We start from the raw sequence: 18979 nt of genomic DNA on the forward strand, positions 1-18979 counted from the left end.
CATCCAGGTCTGGATTAACAAATCTACTTCATTCAATGCCTTGGTGTCTATAATGTGGTCACCTGTGATGGGAATGAGTATCTGGGTGTCATCCGCATAGTTGGTATAGGAGACACCCAGAAGGTCAAGAACATCAAAGAGCGGTTTGGTGAACACATTGTAAGGTGTAGGTGACGCACACACACAGTCCTTGAGGTACCCCACAATGGATGGGGGGCTGGGTCAGGAGCAGCTGAGTGAGAGAATACCCTCATGTGTCTGTTACTGAGGAAGGAGTTGCTCCAGGCAGTGGCTGAGTCGGAGAAATGAGCGGCAGACCGGAGGTGCTGGCACAGGATTTTAGATTGATCAAATCGAAGGCCGCAGACAGGTTTAGGAGTAATAGTAATGCTAATTTACCATTATCTTTCAGGACTTCGATTTGCGTTTTCAAGGCCGTCCTTCGGTCCCGTGCCTGGGACGGAAACCAGATTGTCCAAGTCCAAGGCGGTTATTAAGTTCTAGATAGTTTTCGATCTGCCGGTAGGCCGCACGATCGAGTATTTTGAGCACGAACTGGATAGTTGTGATGGGCCTGTAATTAGTTGGTATACTCGGGTCTAAGGAAGGATTTATTTATTTATTTTTTTGCAGCGGGAATCACCCAAGCATCCTTGAGATTGTCGGGAACAATACCTGTTTTAAAGGAGGAGTTGATAAAAGCTGTTATGAAAGGGGCGAGGTCATGAGCCGATTCCTTGATGATAGAGGCAGGGCAGGAATCACCTTGGCAATTGGACGGTTTAATTCTATTGATGATGGCTTCCACTTCAGCAATACTGAGTGGAGAGAAGGTGAACGGTTTGATTTTAGGTGATACAATGGGAAGAGTCCTGTGAGGAGAGGTCAGGCGATTGTCCCGCTTCAATCCAGATTGTTTATCTTTAGCTTGGAGAGAAGTAATTTTATTCATGAAGGCTGTCTGGATATTAGTGCACCACTTGCTGTCTTTAATACAAGTGTCGGGCGGTGTGGCAGGGGATTCAAGTTCCTTTTAAGATCTTGAATAATTCTCTGGTTGCAGGATGTGGGTATTGAAGGATTCTCTTTTGGCAAGATAGATGGCTTTTTAAGGGTGGCTAATATAAGGCCATCCTTATGAGCATCTGAATAAAGGCTTCTCCAGCGGTTTTCAGCGCAACGTTTAGCTTTGCGTAGTATTCTTAACTGTGGGGTAAACCAAGAGTTAAGGTCCGCATGGGGTTTAGGTTTTCCCAGTTTAATGGGGGCAATGGAGTTTAAAACTGTGAGCATCGCTTGATTGTAATTATCTACAAGGATTGTAGGATAAGAGCAGGTGTGTGTGATCTTGTTAAGGGCGGGGAGTAGAAGAGGGATTAGTTTCTCTCTGGTTGATGTCCCTTTTTTTTCTGGTAGGGAGGGCAGGCGCCATTGTAGGAAGAGGGCGTGGGGCTGCTTCAATCGTAAAGGTAATGATATGGTGGTCCGACCATAGGCAGGCTATATTGGAGAGAACCTTGATGTTGCAATTGGTGTCAGCAAGCCAGTCAAGTGTCCTTCCTTTAGTATGTGTAGGTTGTACGATCTGCTGAGTGAATCCAAGGTCAGTGAGAGTATTAGCAAGGTCCATGGCGGTAGGGTCATTGATGTCATGGAATCCCAAATTAAGGTCACCTAGTAGAATAATTAGCGAGCTGGTTTTGGATTTATCTAGTAATAAGGTAGATATGTCATCACAAAGGAGGAGGCTGGGCCATGTGGTCTATAGATAAGGTGTAGGGTGGCAGTTTGGTTAGGCGATAGAGGTAGCTTGACTGAGATTAATTCCGCAGTCTCCAAGTTGACGTTTGGTACAGCTCTTAGGTAGAGTGAAATTTTGTGGATGAAGGCGACTCCACCCCCTCTAGGTTGGGCCATTTTACGATCGCAACGCATAATACTGTAATCAGGCGGTATGGCTAGAGACGATGAGGGACCAGGTGCTGCATGTAGCCATGTCTCGGATATAGCAATAAAGTCCAGCTTTTGGGTCGTGATAAGATTGGCAATGTCAAGCGCATGGGCAGTGACTGATCTAGCATTGATAAGTGCTCCTCTGATCTGAGTAGCTTTGGCTGTTGGGTCTACAGTTGTGGAGTTGTTACCGGTGTGGGGCATAGGTATGTCAAGGGGGCTATGACTAGGTGAGGGGAGTTTGGGCAAGGTGCGGGCAAGAGTAGGAGCGCCTATTCACATGGCAGAACCTAGCTAGCTTGTTTGTAAACCCTGAGCTTCGAGCCAGGGTTACAACCAAAAGACACGGGGCTATAGACCCGTTTCCCCCCCCCCCCAGCAACACCACGGGGAGGGGATGGGGGTTATTCATTGAAGTGGGAGAATGAGTGTGTGGAGGGTCTCTCTTGCATTTATTTTTACTTATCTTAGTTGTACAAATTAAACATTTTTGAATTTGCAGTGATGGATGCAGTAGTTTCACATACATCCCTCAATAGGAGGCCTAGAGAGGAGGCGTACAACTTGCCACAGGACCCAGATGGTGAACCAAGATAAAGAATGTGTTTAGGTTTACACTTCTAGAAACATTTCAAACATGCATAATGTCATTTCAGTAGGCAGGAGTGTAGTGCATTGATTGTAGCAAACCAGGCATAACCGCTTGAATTCTAGTTCTTGGCAGTAAACTCCATGGATCTAAGGGGTGCGGGGGGGGGGGAGGGGGGAGTCACAGAAAAAGTCACGGTTCAGGCGAGTATCTCCAAGAGTCCCTTGAATGTTCCTTCCCCATCAAAAGTGACAGGACCAAGTGAAAAGCCAGAACGACATGCATGGGATAGTCTGGAAAGCCTGTGTTCCATCCCACGGGTGCAGACAGATTCAACCTATCCAAGAAGACTGGGTGGGGCGCTAGTGGGTCACATCATAAAGTCTTAGTCCCAGGGGCAGAAGGGAACCAAGCAGGGTTTGGGCCAATATAAATCAATGGCCAAATGCGGTTGAAGGGGACCTAAACTCGGTGACCATGAGTTTCTCTGTGGATACATATCTTGTAAATGGTCCCACGAAGAGGGCAAAAGTGGAAGCTACCCATTATGGCCCAGATGAACAGGTGGTAGTGGTATGGAATATCTGTTTAAAAGGTATGGCTCCCTGCAGACACTAGTGCCCAGAAGACAGTTAGGGAAGGAGTGTATTAGTGATGTGACAACCTCCTAAACCTAGGATCTGTGGCAGTGTCTTTAGGTGCCCCAGCCAATAGAATGCCTGGCCTCGATTTGGCACACCCAGCATGGCAGAAGGTGCTGGCTAGCGCTAGTAGTTATCCTGAACTGGGGTGCAAGGAGGTGGGTGTACCCTCTTTTGGCATGCCTGGTGTGAATATTCACCATCTTGTAGTTATCTCCTTACATGGCGCATCCAGAGTCTACATGCGTTTGCCAGCCAAAATGGCTTTCATGCGGCTACTTGTCCAAACCCATCCGCTATTTGTCCAACTGGTGTTTAAATTGTTTTAAGCAGCTGTTGCCAATCATTTATAAAATCAAAGCCCAGGACTGGAGAAGTTGTAGCCTGGTGAAATGGAGTCATGTGGTCAAGGCCTCATTTTTACTGTACCTCACCTGAAAAAGCAAGAAGGGTATTCCTGCCATCTCCTCTCTTCACAGAGGCGAGGAAAAATGTGCTTACTTTTAGAGGTTTGAGAGCGAGCAGGTAACCAGCCCAGCAACGTTGTCTTCCGGGAGTTTGGATCTCCCCCCGCGCTGTAAGGAAGGCCTGGTATCAAACGGTGAAGACCGACACAAGTGATCACAGTTTAAGGGGGTTTATTGAACTTCAATGGGTCGGTTGAACGCCTATCTAACCCTAAATCTAAGGATGGCAGCAAGCTACGACCATCAAATAACGCAGTCCTTGTTGAGTCTGTCAAAATAAAAAGGGCCTATACTACAGAACCTATTGCCAATCCTTAATCTAATAACAAACGGGTGTGGGAAAATGGTGTATGCAAAAGAATTGGACACAGGACTGGGCTCTCTTCCATCAATAAAGTTCAACATGTGGATCGAGGCCCATCTGGCCTTTCACGTGCAGTCTTGTTTCTTGGACTTCAAGCCAGTTTATAAAGATCCCCCTCTCTCGGGCTCAGATCTTGTATGCCACAGTTCTCGTAGGTCACCCTCTGCTGGACTCGGACCTCTCAAAAAATAAAAATAAGTTCATATACAAATAAGCCAGGGGCTTACTTCCCCAAGCTTATCATGCTTCATGTCCTCTCTGGCAGGCTCTGATACGTTTTTGGTTTCAGTACAATAAAAACCTGCCAGGGGGTTCCCTTCCCCCAAGCTGATCCCCCCCCCCCCCCCTTCAGGTATCCCTCTGCCGGGCTCTGACCCCTTTTTATTTGTCGAAGACTTTCAAATGTGCACTGGATTTTTACAAAGACCTTCGCAGGACCACTTTGACTTTCTGACACAGTTCAACTTTAACCCTTCTCTGGGAGTTTTATCTCTTTTCTTCACTTCAGTTAAATTAGTTCCCTTTCATTCGCGCCCATCTGATATATGCGTGAACTTCACTCTTACCCAGATGCTTTATGGTACTTTTGAGTCCTTTTTCAACAACTTGCATAGGTTTTCCTCTCTCAGGCACAAGCCTCATTCATTTAACACTTTAGCTTTCTCCATATCAGCTGAATTCTGAGCAACTCATCAACTGTATTTATCTTTGGTTGTCCGTCCTCCCAACTCCGCCGTTCACCCGGGAAGAAAACGCAGGGATCTGAGCGGCACTTCCAAGGAGGGACTTCCTCCACTCGCTGGATCGCCTCTTGGAAACATAATTCCCTTTGCATGGCTCTCTCTGGCTCTCATTAGCTTTTGCTCAGTCTCTGGGTAAATTTATTGCCTCAGCCCGGTTTGCAATATCCCAGGAAGAGCTGTCCTCTCTTGTGCCCAGTCCTGCTGGCTGAGTGCTTGTGAGTTTGGTAGGGATCCTCTGCCAGACTCAGCCTTGCAGCCTCCCTCCTGTTTTCCCAAGAGCAACTGACACCTCTTCCCTGGCAGGTTCCTTTAAACACCTGTGAAAAGTTAATGTGTTGCAGGTGTGTGGTTGGGCCTGCCTGAACTTTCCTGTCCCCGTGAACATGCCAGTCTGCTGTCCAGATGGAAGGGTCTTCTTTCTTAGTGTGTTTTGTCAGTACTGCTAATCCGCTCAGTCCCTCTCTTCCTCGTCTGTGTTTTTTTGCAGAAAAGGGGAAGGGGGGGGGGGTGTAGTTGGAAAGTAATTGTATCTTACAAAATAGGACGAGACTGAAGTGTTGACAAGGGGGGGGGGAAATACTGCATCTCACCACTGCATATCCCCACCCCACTCCCTGAGGACCTATCACTCGGGTGATCCTCCCGCATTAGTCCACCCCCAGGGACTGGTTCCAAAGGTGATGGCTGTGCCCTTGCCACCTGAGTGACAAGCCCCCGAGGACTAGCTAGTGAGACACACTTTGGTTTCTCACAGCACCCACCGTGTGACCTGATGGGGGTTCAGACCTCTCCAGATGGGTAGCGGTTGTGTCAAGCAGTGGTTTGTAGTACATATCGAAAGGACAAAGCGCTGTGCGACAATTTTGGTTTACCTTAATTGTCCACATCATGCAGAGTTTGTTGCCGTTTGCACTGAAATGGGGTACTGAGAGGATACCCTCTTACTACCCTACACATCCAAAAACATGCGTTTTAGTGTAGTCTTCACATTTCTGTATTGGTGTTTTGTGTAGTTGCCCGTACCACTGCACATCAATAAAGCAAATCTAAGCAGGTGCTTAGGAAGCCTGCAGGGGGTACAATGGTTCTGCTTCTTGTTTCCTGGTTACCCACGGCATGCCAGATTAACATTTTTTGTAAAAGAAAAGCTATTTTTAACTGAGACCTGCGTACATTGAGTGTGCAGACTGGGACAGGACGGGCATCTGTTCTCCTCCTAGCTTTAAGAGTCCATGTAGGGTTGGAATGGTTATGTAGTCCAATTTCCTGCATTGGGATTGGGAGGAAAGTAGCTTTTCCGTGCCTGTGGTCACGTGACTCCACTAGTAGAGCTGGGGGATTTGAGGGTTAGGAGGGGGGGGGGGGGCAGAAATATATGAACACCAGAGAAGAGCGGCAGTCTTGAAGTAGGAGAAGGTTGGAAATGCATAGCTGAGGGAGCAGCACATAGCTGAGACACTGATGGGGGAAGCACACTGACTCGCTTGCTTTATGCCCGGGTACCACCACCATCAGTGTTAGTAGTGAGAGCAGAGGGTTTCTCTTATTTTTGTGCTCCAGTTTAACAGTAACCTTTTCAATAATCCTTTATATTAAATATTAATACAGTACTGTTATGTCTTGTCTCCCTTGCCTGGTGCTGAGTTAATTCATAGCCTGATGGAATGCCTGATTTGGAGAATGTTGATGTGTGAGTGATCCTGAATGTTCCAGGGATGTCGGTTGAAGCTGAGAACCTGTGAGAGTGGGAGCCAGTGAATGTTTCCCGTACCTTCCTTTATACTTGCCTTGTAACTTACCTGCTTGTTAATCACCTCGTCAACTGGAACTTTAGTAAAAAAGTTGACTTACTTACCTGGTGTCTCTGAAGTCTTCTTCAATAACAGCACATCTTTACTATGGTAATCAGCTGGCTTGGAGGGAGGGCCAGGAACCCGCAGCAGTTGTCCAAGGGCAGCAGCACATGGAAGAAGGAAAGGAAGCTTGAGGCCAGTAGAGTAAACCTACACTGCCCCATTGAAAGTGAGCTGACCCCTGGCTCGGAGTGGCACAGCAGAGGAAGGACTAAATCACAAGGGGCAGTTTGGGGCGAAATCATGGCTGCTAGGGCAGCAAAGGGGCGCTCTAGTATCAGTTGGGCTGTTCCATGTTGGCACTACATAGATGGCGGCTGCTACAGCCTGGGAGAATTAGTTCAAGAGGGCCTCAAAAAGCCTGGGAGAAGCATTGAGGTGGCTGAGATGAGCCTGGGAGAGATGCAGTCGCATTTACAGCCTGGGAGAGAAAAATAATAGAAAGGAGAAGGCTGCAAGGACAGCCTTTGGGACCGGATTCAGCCACTGTCCCACTAACTGACTCTGGTACATGGGTTCACGCAGCTGCGCAGCAGGAGCACAAGAGATGCAGAAGTGTGGGCCGCTTACTGGAGCGGTGCCTTATAGCAACGTTGATCTGTGGAGTGAAGTTTCCAAGGATGCTGTTGTATTGTAAGTCTTGTCCTGTCACTGGCCTGGAGTGCTGGCTATCAGAATGTTGATGCATGTATGAGCAGCTCAGTAGAATGTTGTGTGGATGTTCCAGGAGTGTCAGTTGGGGCCTGAGCTGGGTATGTTAAGATGGCCGGTGGGTCTACTCCTCTGTATGTAGTGGTGTTACCCATCCCTGTTCCGGTCCAGTCCTACGTGTCACTGTAAATACCTTAGAGTAATTTGTCTATGTCCATGCTGTACATATGTATAATAAAGCTACTACCTGGACAATGCAATGGCTCCACAGCTGGTCTGTGTTTGAGTGCTGAGCAGATTGACAACAGAGAGACTTTATAACTGATTCCAGGTGTGATGAGGCAGCGTGAGCAGGCGCATTGTTGTGGAGCATGGGACCGATGGAGTCGATGCTGGGAGCTGTGGTAGTCTGGGCGCTGATCATTGGGAGCAGTTACGGAGCTCTGTGCTTGTCGTCTGCGTCCTGGAGGGAACGATGACGTGGCGAATGGCGCATCACTTGAGACGTGTGGTGTACCGCCAAGAAAAGAACCCTGCTGCCTGCTCCACATGGGGTCAAAGGAGCTCTGGAGTGTGGAAGTTGGCGGGACTTTTGTTCCATGTTTTCAGTGAGGGTGCGCTTCACAGCGGCGAACACCCTACCCTGCTTTTCTGGTCAGCAGGGACGATCGCTTCTGATGTGTTTTTTTTTTTTTTTTTTTTTGAAGGGTGCAGAAAGGGAATAACAGAGCAGCCGCTTTTCAGACGCTGCTGGCGCCAGAAGTAGGGAGAGTTACTGTGGCAAACGCTGCTGACATCCGAAGCCGGTAGAGGAATTCTTTACTGACCCATTGAAGGAATGAGATACTGTGGCACATTTTCTGCAAACGAGGAGGTATGACATGGCTTGGTTTTAGCGTGCCGCTGCCGTTTGTGCTCATGGTGGCTATGTTTAATGGCCGGGGACGATCGAAGCAGAACAACCTGGCAATGTTTTTGATGTTGACTTAAATGGTTTTCTGAAATGTTTATTTTGTATCATCGGTTTGCATCTTAACCATTTCGTTTGGAATTAGCCTATTTTGATCCTAAGCGTTATGTCACGTGAGGCCTGGAAATTTGATTCAGGATCTGTTTGCGCTCAAGTTGGGTCAGATTTGCCATGTGCGGATGATGGCTCGGAGTGCAAGTGGCTCTGGTGAGTCTGGGTTTTGCCATCAGTTGACTCCGGAATGTGAGTTTCCAGCATATGACGTGGCCTCTGCTTTTCAAGGCTAGGATGAACTATGGTGACGACCATGTTCAATGTAATATGTGTTTTGTGTAGCTAATTTTCTCCACAGGACTCGATGGACTTATTAGCTTAAGGTATGGACTCTCTTGTAGTAGGGATTTATATCGTACCATGTATCAATAGTTTAATTTTCCAAGTGTGTGTGTGTCAACTTGTGGCCTAGGAAACGGCTTGCTGGGTTGTGGCAGCCCAACCCCTGTGTGTTTGACAGTGCTGTGTCTGCCAGTGAGCTCGGCGTGTTGTGTGGTGCAGTGTCCGCTGGCCGCCCGCGGGTTTGGGACACCAGGCACTTTGGTTGGTTTTCTTTTTTAACCTGTGCCTGTTGATTGTGATTGCGGGGGTGTCGAACACCAAGAGGTTTTTAGAAGTTTAGCTGGGAGGTTTACCTGATTGTGCCTTTGGAGGCTCTAGATTGGACACACGTTACCCTCATGGGGGTGGTCTTCCTTTTCCATTGGTGAGTTTTGTGTGGGTACCTGAAGCCCTGTGTTTTGGTGTGTAAGAATTGGGATAGCACTTTTAGTGTGTACTTGCTGAGGGGTGTGCTGTCCCTCAGCGCACCACAGTTGTTGGTAGGATGTGAGATGGTTGGGGTTTGACATTTCATGGTCTTGTAGTGAGTGGTGGTGTTGGGCTGGTTCCCTTGGTTAGTGTCTCTCTGTGGGCCTGCAACAAGACTGTGATTTGTGTTCAGTGGTCTGGCCTGTTCATATGCAGGACTTTAAGGGGGATGAGGTTGGTGAGAAGATTGTTGTTCCCTGCTCTCAGGAATTGAGTGAAAGGTTGGGGAGCATTTCCTTTCTTGTCTGATTGGGATTGGGAGTGTTGTTGGAGACGTTAGACTTCTGATCGCTTTTCCAGATGGTTTTCCCTATGTGCTCGGTTCTTCCCCTTTTCCCTTGGTTTGTGTTAAGGAGGGAGAAGTGTTGTCTTGTGTCGCCCTTCCCTGGTGCTGAGTGAATGCATAGCCAGATGGAATGCTATTGTGGACAATGTTGATGTGCGAGTGCCCCTGAATGTTCCATGGATGTCCGTTGAAAACCTGTGAGTGGGAGCTGGTGGATGTTTCCCGTACCCTGCTTTATACTGCCCTTGTAACGTACTTGCTTGTTTATCACCTTGTCAACTGCAACTTCAGAGTTCACTTCCCTACATGCTGACAGTCTTCAATAAGAGCACATCTTTAAAAGTATCACATACAATAAAGAAATCCATATATTAACTGTACCTATTAATGTTACAAAATAAAAGGGCTTCTGAGAAACTATCCAAATGGTGAGATGCAGGCAAGCAAGGGCTCAGTCGTGGTGAGATGTATCGGCTGAATGCTGGGAATGTGTAGCGTTAATTGGTCCCTGTGAGGAAGTGCCATCTGGCAATGGTGCAAAGCCCTGGCTTTTTGATTTGTATTAACAAATGGAATGATGAGGCTAGTTCCATATCAAAAAGGGGTAATCTGGCAACCAGACTCCCCCTTTCCTTCCACTCCATGCCAAAAGCATAGTGCTCTGTTGCATCAGTCGCCTGATCTGTGGCAACTGCTCGTGGCACTGAGCAGGTTCGATGGTCAGGAGGTGGACACTGGACAGCTGCAGAGACCGCCAAGTCCATGTGGTGCAGACGTGGCATTATGCCCCCCCTACCCAAAACTAAGACAATCACAAGTTGTCCATGCTAGTGGCAGGGTAAGCTCTAAATAAAAGCTATACCTATGGTTGTGCATATTGCATGGTACTAGTTATGATCAGAACTCCCATGTTTGAGTTGGGGCTATGTTTGCAAATTACATTTTTTCACGATTTACACATTGAAGTGACTGTAATTCATTTTGGATTGAGATACAGATATCCTCTCCACTAGTAAACATTTTTGTATACATATTTACATTACTGTGGAGTTTTTTTTTTTACATCAATTTTAGTGTTTGACTGTATAATGTGTGTGATTTGAGCAGCACGTTTTGTGTAAAGTTCCATTACTGTGCACGTCTCCATTTGTGATTATAGGTTGAGGCATTCTTTAGATCCTTCCTTTTGTATAAATCATGTTGACTACCCACGAAGTAGAAGGGCTGTGAATCCCCCACGCGGGATTGGCCGTTGTGAGACTAGTCTAATTGATTTCGCACATGTCGGCTCTGCTCTGGAAGGTGATGTGTATTGTGGTCAGCCGGATGCAGCCCGCCAAATGGCAGGATGAGAACCTGAAAGGCCAGACTTTCTCTTTTTTTGTTCTTTGTGAGGACAGGTAACGCACTTTGCCAGAGACGGCTACCCAGCAAGCAGCTGTCCTAGGCCTGGGCATCAAGGGAGCACACCCATTCAAAAGGAGTAGCCTCACACCAGGGTGCTACATATCTAAAGGCCTTTGTTCTGTGTGAGAAGGCAAAGGGGTGTGATTATGATGGGCCGGACATGCTGTGGTCAAGGGAAGGAGTCTTCCACCAGCTTGATTTCACTGTCTCTTTCCTGTCCCCACCACTTCCTCTGAAGCAAATCCCTTAGGGTGTCATATCAGAAGGGCAAAGTCCACTCGGTCAAAGAGCAGGTATTGGACCACTAAGGCAGGCTAGCTTTTGTCTAATGCTTTGAGTACTTTGGCCCTTAAAAGGTCTTCCACCCCTTGAGCGGATTCGCTCAGTTTCTCTCGGATCCTTTAAGGCCGCAGATTCGTTCCATAGAGGCCACTGGACTGCCTTTGGGAAAGTTTCACTCTCTACAGTATCAGCCTGAGGTGAAGAAGGAATCATCCAAGGCTTAAGTAAGAGCTGTCCCATACCACTCCCAGGGCACATCCGGCATGACCTCTGCTGTGGATCAGGACCTACCCATCTACACCGGAATCTCCTGAGCTGAGAGCGCAGACCCTGAACAGGAATTCCCCCGAGTGGGCCTCACAGCAATTGGAAGGCCAGACCACCCGAAGCTCCCTGTTCACCGCAATTGGAACAAGGGGGAACTCGCTGGTGCTGGCTTGCACCTACGACCAGCTTGACACTGCATTGCGTCCAAGCCAAGGCTCATCACCTGGTAGGCCCAAAGCAACTGCTCAAGGCTGGTTCCCAAACCGAATCACTGGAGTCACATGCTGACTGGGGGGGGTAGGCGGGGGGGTGGACCAATACGGGCTACAACCATGGCTCAGTTTGGCTAGCCTTTGGACTGCTTCCTCATTGATTCCACATCGCACCGAAGATCACCACTTCCACTGTCATCCGCCTGCTTGAAGTGTCACTCATTGACCCCCCCTCCCCTACTGGCGGCTGAAGACTGACTCTGCCTGGCCAACTGCGAATCGTTCCTGGGACCGCCCTGACCTGCATCTTTGAAGAGCCACTGTTCTACCGCGCATAGCACCCATATTTGCCCCTACTGGACGCCTGCTTGCTGCTAAGGGCCTCCACCATCTTAGCTGCGTAAATTGAGCCTGATCAGCTCACTCTACATTCGGCTCTGGTCTGACTGCGTCCACCCATCAAGAACTGAATCCAGGTACTGTTGTCTCTGAACTGCTGTGTGCTACCGGATCTCCTTTTTATGCTAGTAAGAGTGCTATGTTCTCCAGTCTGTGACCTCTTCTCTGTTCTTATTTTGGGGTGGGTTTTTGTATAGTATTCTCTGTTCGTTCTATGTGCAGATGGTGTTTGGGTCACAGCTGGTTCACCTTCAGACCCCTCTTGAGAGTAGAGCCTTCCCTTGGCCCACATTACCACCAAAGGAGGTATATGTTCCTGTTTTACCTTTTTTTATTAGGGTTGTGTTTTGTAGAAGTGAGGGCCATTTTACCCCTACGCATCCTTGTACTCCTGTGGAGCAGAATCCAATTTGTCAGCAACAGTCCCAGAGTGCCTGCATACCAATGGGCTAGCAGACTTGAATAGTCCCAAGAGACACCTCCAAGAAGCGGAAAATAAGGGCTGATGCTCCCTAAATAGCCACTTGGGAAGCTAGAAAGTGATCCCAGGTAAGCGGACTGGGAAAAGCGAGGGGTAGAAGAAGGCTGTGTTGCTTTTCTTACACTCCAGTACCATAAAACTCTATTGCTCGCAAGTGAATGGGAACCTGGAAAACTACATGTTTACAGTAGGAGAGCAGACCGAAGGGAATGGGACCCAATACTCTGTGATTATTGCTCAGTGGTGCTGAATACCCAACATAACTAAGGCTAGGAATTATTGTCCCCCAGCCGGTGTGTTGCTCCTGGTTGGGAGAAGGCCCTGCGTTGGGGTTCTCCAGGGCTCTCCACATGGGTTGAGTCGTTCCTAGCTTCTTTCACCTGCCATCCCAGGAGTAGAAGTAAACTCATCTGTATATAGCATCTTGCAGCATCATGGCCTGTGCTGCCACAGGCCTTCAGGCCTGCATGGGTTGCTTTCCCGTCCTGCATCCCGCACACAGGAAGGTGAGCGACAAGGAGTACGGAGTGGCAGAGTGGTGCGTGAAAACGATAGCTGGCAGATGCTCCCTAATTATTTACAGGGTAAAGCTGGGAAGATAAAGGCCAGTTAAAATCAGTACCTTGTATGAGAAATATTGTATTGAGCTACACACCTCCTTTCTCAGTTCAAGTGTCTTCCCATCCCAGGTGGGGGAGTAAATGCCATTGATTATTCAATCTATGCTTGAACCTCCCCTTCTTTTCAGGCCATGGCACCCGTACTTCTGGGTACTGAAACGGACCCTGAGAGGATGGCAGCCGTGATTAAGGACTTGAATGGCACCCTGGATCAGTTTGAGGCAAAGTTCCTGCAGGACAAGCCCTACATTGTTGCGCACGAGATCTCCTTGGCCGACCTGGTGGCCGTAGTGGAGCTTATGCAGGTGAGTTTGGACAAGGCCACTGGTTGACCATTGCTGTGGTTTGCCCATGGTTTACCCTATGACTGGTCTAGGTTCCCACTTTCTGACAAGACCCTATACTGAACCACAGTCTGGCACAGCTGGGTGCAGTATGGCTATGCATGTTACCTAAAGGAACGCGGTTCAGCGTGCTGAACTAGTGGGCAGACCATGGTTAGTATTTAATTTTTTCTGGTAAGATTACTTGGCTATCTGCTCCATGTGTACAAGCTCCAGTGCAATTGGAAGGAAGTCAAAGGTAAGCGGATGGTCAAAAGGAGGGGGGTGCAAACCAAGCAGCAAAGAGCCAGGAGCGCACTTTGACTGAGCGGGATAATGAGTTTTCTTAAACAGTTATTACCAAGAAAAGGGCCTCTTGGCACTCGAAGGTTTAGAGATAGTTGAGGGGCCATGAAATACCTACTTAACAGTGCCGGCTTTTCACACTACCCACTTGACACACTAGAGGTCAGGGGGGTAGCAAGGCTCCATGCTCATTTGCCGTCCCCTCCGTCCAACTTCTGTAGAGCCTCCATGCAAACATGACTGTTTCATGTAAACTACAGTGGCGGTTCTGTGTTGGAAAATATATTTATGTAGCTATTGGTAGACTATGCAACCTGTGGGATAATTCAACTGCTCTGAGATTTGTGTCCATCCTGCAGGTCGTGGCTTCATATTTGTGTTTGATTCGCCCAGCATCATTGATATCAAATGGATTAACTTGGGTAATATTATGTTATAAAAGCATTGGGATTATGGTGAATTGGCGCCATGAAAGTGGTGTACTCTTGTAGAAACAGGAATGCCTTTATATAGAGTAGGCACTCGCAACCCTGCATCTGAAACCCCAAGCTGGATTTCCTGGGATGCATGTCCTGACATCTGCAGCAGTCATGCACTGCAGGTTGTCCAACTCTGAGTTCGGCAGCAATAATGTGCATTGCAGATGCTGCTACCTACACAAATAACTATTTTAATAATTACAGGGAACAACCCAGATTATAATTTCTCTAAATACATTGAAAAGTAATATACATATTTCTAATCCTGGAAACCTCTAACTGCAGTCAGTCCTCTGTGTGCAAGAGGTTTATGAATGGAATAAAGAACCTAACGCTGTGAAACAAAAAGTTGCAATAGCTGAAAGGGAAGGGGTAAGGGTTGCAACGCTTAAAGGCATTGTTTTGGTAAATTCAGAACATTTTGGCAGCCTATCTAAAACTACATTGGAGGGAATATCACTCAATGTTCATATTGATTGATCAACAATACAATCTAGGTATCTGTGGGAGGGTTGGTTATACATGAATCCATAGTCTTCATTCACGTTTCATAAAGCTCGCAACACTAAATTACAAGCTCTAACTAGACTGGTCTTGTTTTCCACACAGCCTGTTGCAGCTGGGATTGATATCTTCAAGGACCGCCCGAAGCTGGATGCCTGGCGTGAGCGCGTTGAGGCTGCACTGGGCACAGAGCTCTTCCAGGAGGCCCACCAGGCTATTCTGAATATTACAAAGGTGAAGAGGGAACCCCTGGAGCCACATGTGGCTGAAGCGCTGAAGGCCAAGCTCCACCTCTTCAAGTGAAGATCTTTGGGGTCATCCAAAATACAGGAAAAAAGACAATGTCTGTGCCTGGAAGCACAGGATGATGGGTTCTATGAATAACTAGCATACAACGCCACCATGACTGCATGACTGCAAAGGTGACACCTGCCCCACCCAAATTGTCAAACTTTGTGTACCCCTCTCGCACCGATCATTTTCAAACTCATCTATGCTTCCAGCACTGTACCTTCATCAATAAAAGAAGCCTGGGCCACACCCTTACTTAAACCATCCCTTGACCTCACCCTGCCTCCCCACCATTTACCGCCTCATCCCTACAGTTCCATACATTCTTAAAGGTCTTGACCACACAGCCTATACCGAAGTCAAAGCCCACCTAGAGCAACGTTGCCTTCTTGGCTCCCACCAATCGGGCTACACACAGTACTTCAAGATCCAGCTTGATGGCTTACAAGACTCTGGCGATTTTGCCATCTATTTCCTCCTCGTCCTCTCAGCAGCTTTTTATCTGGTTGCCCATGACATCCTTTGCCGGCATCTTCTTCCAAATTCAACCTCTTCCCTAGAAGCCACCAGCTGGTTCAAATCCTGCCCCAGTGAGTTCACCTCCAGGGTATTCATATGTTCTGAGGCAGCAGACTCCATCCACGTGCCCTATGGGGTCCTTCAGGGCTCCTGCATCTTTCACGGCACCCCCCCCCACCCCACACACTCGGCCAACATGTACACAAAACCTCTGTTTGACCACCTTGACAGTCTAGACATTTCCTACACCAACTTTGCAGAGACTGAGATTCCTCTCATTGGGACAGTCTTTCACCTCTCTTTCACCTCTTTCACCTCTCTTTCACCTCTCTTTCACCTCTCTTTCACCTCCTCAGAGGAATTCCTTTCTCACTTCCCTCAGAAGCTCACTGTCTCCAGTGCTCTTGGCTGGACTATTGCAACAGCCTCTTTCTAAATCTTCCTGCCTCTGCTCTTTGACCTTTACAATTTATCTAGAACAGGACTGCAAGACTTGTCCTTGGCCTCCAGCCCAGGTACCGTATCGCACTGCTTTGAAATCGCTTCACGTGGCTGCAAGAATCCGCTTCAAGACCCTCTGCATTGTCCACAAGGCTTTTTGGGGCCTGGGACTGCTCTACCTCCAACTTTCTCTTCCAAAACATCTTCCTTCTCGAGCTTGCCGCTCATCCACCTCCAACTCTCTGAGGGTCAGACGCTTCTCCAAGCAGAGTGTTGTGGGCAGATTTATCTCCTCGGCTGGGGCCTCCCTCTGGAACAGCTTCTCTGCCGCTCTCAAACTTGAACAGAACCACCTCCGATTCCGGAAGAAAATCAAGACCTTCCTTTTTGCTTCCACTTTCTCTCTTCCTCTCCCCTGCTGATGCACCTGACTGCTCTGCACTGGTCACCCTCTGAACTCGGGGCCCATGCTCTTGCATATCCAGTTGCCCTCGCACTGCCTCAGGGCTCCCCAGTACTTAACTGTATCTGCAACCCTACAGCCCCTTCTCTCTGCACATTGGCCACCCGCTGGCTGCACTTGTGAGGGAACTGTACTTCCCCCTTCCCCTCTGGAACTTCTCCCCTTCCCCTCTGGAACTTCTCCCCTTCCCCTCTGGAACTTCTCCCCTTCCCCTCTGGAACTTCTCCCCTTCCCTGCACTTGCACGATCTGAATGACACAAGGCCTAGCAAGATCGTTATTTTGTGCTCCCTTGTTTCCCCTTCCTTGTCGTGCCTAGAAATACTTGTGTACAGTCGCGTTATAAATGCTACATCATATATCATATCAATCGTGTCTATAGCATCATTGAGACCTGGATTGATGAACACAATCTTTGTCTAAAAGTTGACAAAACCGAGCTTCTCATTTTGGGATCCCCTCATCAGCTGAAACTACTGGATCCTGCCTTCACGTCGTCCATCGACAGCAATCCTACCCCTGTCTCCAGCCATGTGAAAACCCTGTGTGTTTACCTTGACACACACAGCATGTCAACTCCTGGGTCTCATCTGCAGCATACTCCACAAAACTAATCAACCTCAGCAGAAAATGTTGTCCATCTGACAATTGCCTTACCCTAGCTAGGGCCATTATTCGTAGTAAACTGGACTAACGCCCTCCTCTCTGGCACCTCCGCCCAAAACATCTCCAAATTACAACTGATCCAAAACAATGCCTTCTGTGATGTCTGGGGTATGAAACATACGGATTATATTTCTCAAGCAAGGCTGGCTGCCCACTGGCTACCAGTCAAAGCCTGTATTGAGTTCAAGATATTGTCGATCACACACTGCTGCATCCACAATGTTGCACCATCCTTCCTTAACCAGCGTAGATCTCAAAAAAACTAGACTGCGTTGTCTTCGCTCCTCATCTTCCCTTGACCAATTTACAACCACATTCAATAGAAATCGAGCAGGGGATGTGAGCTTTCATGTCACTGCACCCACACTGTGTAATGCCCTACCGCCGACCATTCAAGAAAAACCATTGTATATTCTTTTCCGGAAATGCTTGAAAACCTGGCTTTTTAACAAATACGATTAAGACTCAATCGAGCTTTGCCAGTACAAACTCTGCCCTTACCTATGATACATGTTATCAAATATGTACTAGTGCTGTGATACCTATGGGTCTGGGTGTTGTAAATAAATTAACCTTTTCAGAAGACCGTAGCTTGGAGGGATTGAGATCACTCTGAGCCATAGATTACCTCTTACATTTTAAGAACCACCAAATGTGAAAATGCCACTTCTAAAGATTGACCAACTCAACTTTAGAATATGGGCAATAAAAAGTGGTCCTTGAATCAACGTATTTGCCTGGGGATAAGAGTAGCCTTCTGGGCTGGACAGGTGACTTCTTGTCCTTTTATTATCCTCTCCCAGTTGGTCATCTCGCTAGGTAGGGGCATATTTTTAATATGGCAGACTAGTCTCGTGTTAGGCCAACATTCTACGAGTGGTGGCCATTTGGTTCCATGCCACTTGGGCAACAAGTGTCCAGCAGTGGGCTTTTTCATTTGCAGACCATGGAAGTTGTTTCATTGGTTCAATAGACTATCATGAAGACTCACCCACAAAAAATGTATTTGATTGCAAAGCCCACATTGGAAGCATAGCTTCCCCAGGTTTGTTGCGTGGGATTCTCCTTGCCCTTTGCACTAATGCCGAGCTTCTTTTGCTTGGGTTGCCTTCTGTGTTTTGTCTGAGTTAATGGTAGGCTTCCCCCAAGTTGTCCTCAGGCCCAATGTTGGGTTGCCCTCTTAGTTTGTCATCCAGGCTAATGCTGGGTTTGCCTTGGGTTGTCGCTTGGAATATGCTGCGCCAATCCCTGTTTTTTTTCTTCCAGACTCCTCCACTTCATCATCTTATATCTGTTTTCGGATATGAAGTTCTCTCAACTGGACCTTTACATTTTGAGACTTCAAATAAAAGGCACATTACTGTGCACCTTAAACACAGCCCAAAAACCGAAAGACTTTAAAATAAAACAAATATTCAAATAATACCCTGCCATCCCCTATTAAGCTCATTTAGAAGGAAAGTGTTGTTTTTTGTGAAAACAAACGTGCTATTGCTTAACTATTAACTCACTACTGAAATTCGCATTAAGCTAAACCCTTTAAAAAAAAAGTCCCTCACATCAAATACCCTGGAATTTACATCTGTAATGTATTCCAATTATCATTTTGGTATAGCTGCCATTGTTTTTGATCTCTAGAACATCACCTAATTATTATCTTGAGTTATTGAAAAATTCCTGTCCTGTTTAAGTAGTGTGATGCGGTATCACCTGAGCTGTTCTCCCCTTACAATGTTTCTGTCCATTCTTCTTCAATGCCTCTGTAACCTTATAGGTAACAGTGCCTTGATGCCCATGGGCTAAGTTGGCTTTTGATTTGATATGTCATACCTTTTCATAAATGTAAAAATAAATAAGCCTATTGAAGAGGTGGTAATCTCCTGAAGGTGGACGCAATCTCTGATGAGCAAGGCTGTGTCATGTGTATTGATGCTCACTA

General features: G+C 47.4%; 1 protein-coding gene across 1 annotated transcript in view; it reads left to right on the forward strand.

The window, feature by feature from the left end:
• The window catches only part of LOC138492604 (glutathione S-transferase theta-3-like), a 137030-nt gene extending 120290 nt beyond the window's left edge, over positions 1 to 16740 (forward strand). The window contains exons 4-5 of the mRNA XM_069619892.1: positions 13178 to 13354; positions 14767 to 16740. Of these exons, the coding sequence (XP_069475993.1) occupies positions 13178 to 13354; positions 14767 to 14964 (375 nt within the window). The 3' untranslated portion in view covers positions 14965 to 16740. The remainder of the gene's footprint in view (positions 1 to 13177; positions 13355 to 14766) is intronic.
• Positions 16741 to 18979: the final 2239 nt, after the last annotated feature.

Source organism: Ambystoma mexicanum, chromosome 10 (genome assembly GCF_040938575.1).
Source record: "Ambystoma mexicanum isolate Mex_15411 chromosome 10, UKY_AmexF1_1, whole genome shotgun sequence".
Lineage (NCBI taxonomy): Eukaryota > Metazoa > Chordata > Amphibia > Caudata > Ambystomatidae > Ambystoma > Ambystoma mexicanum.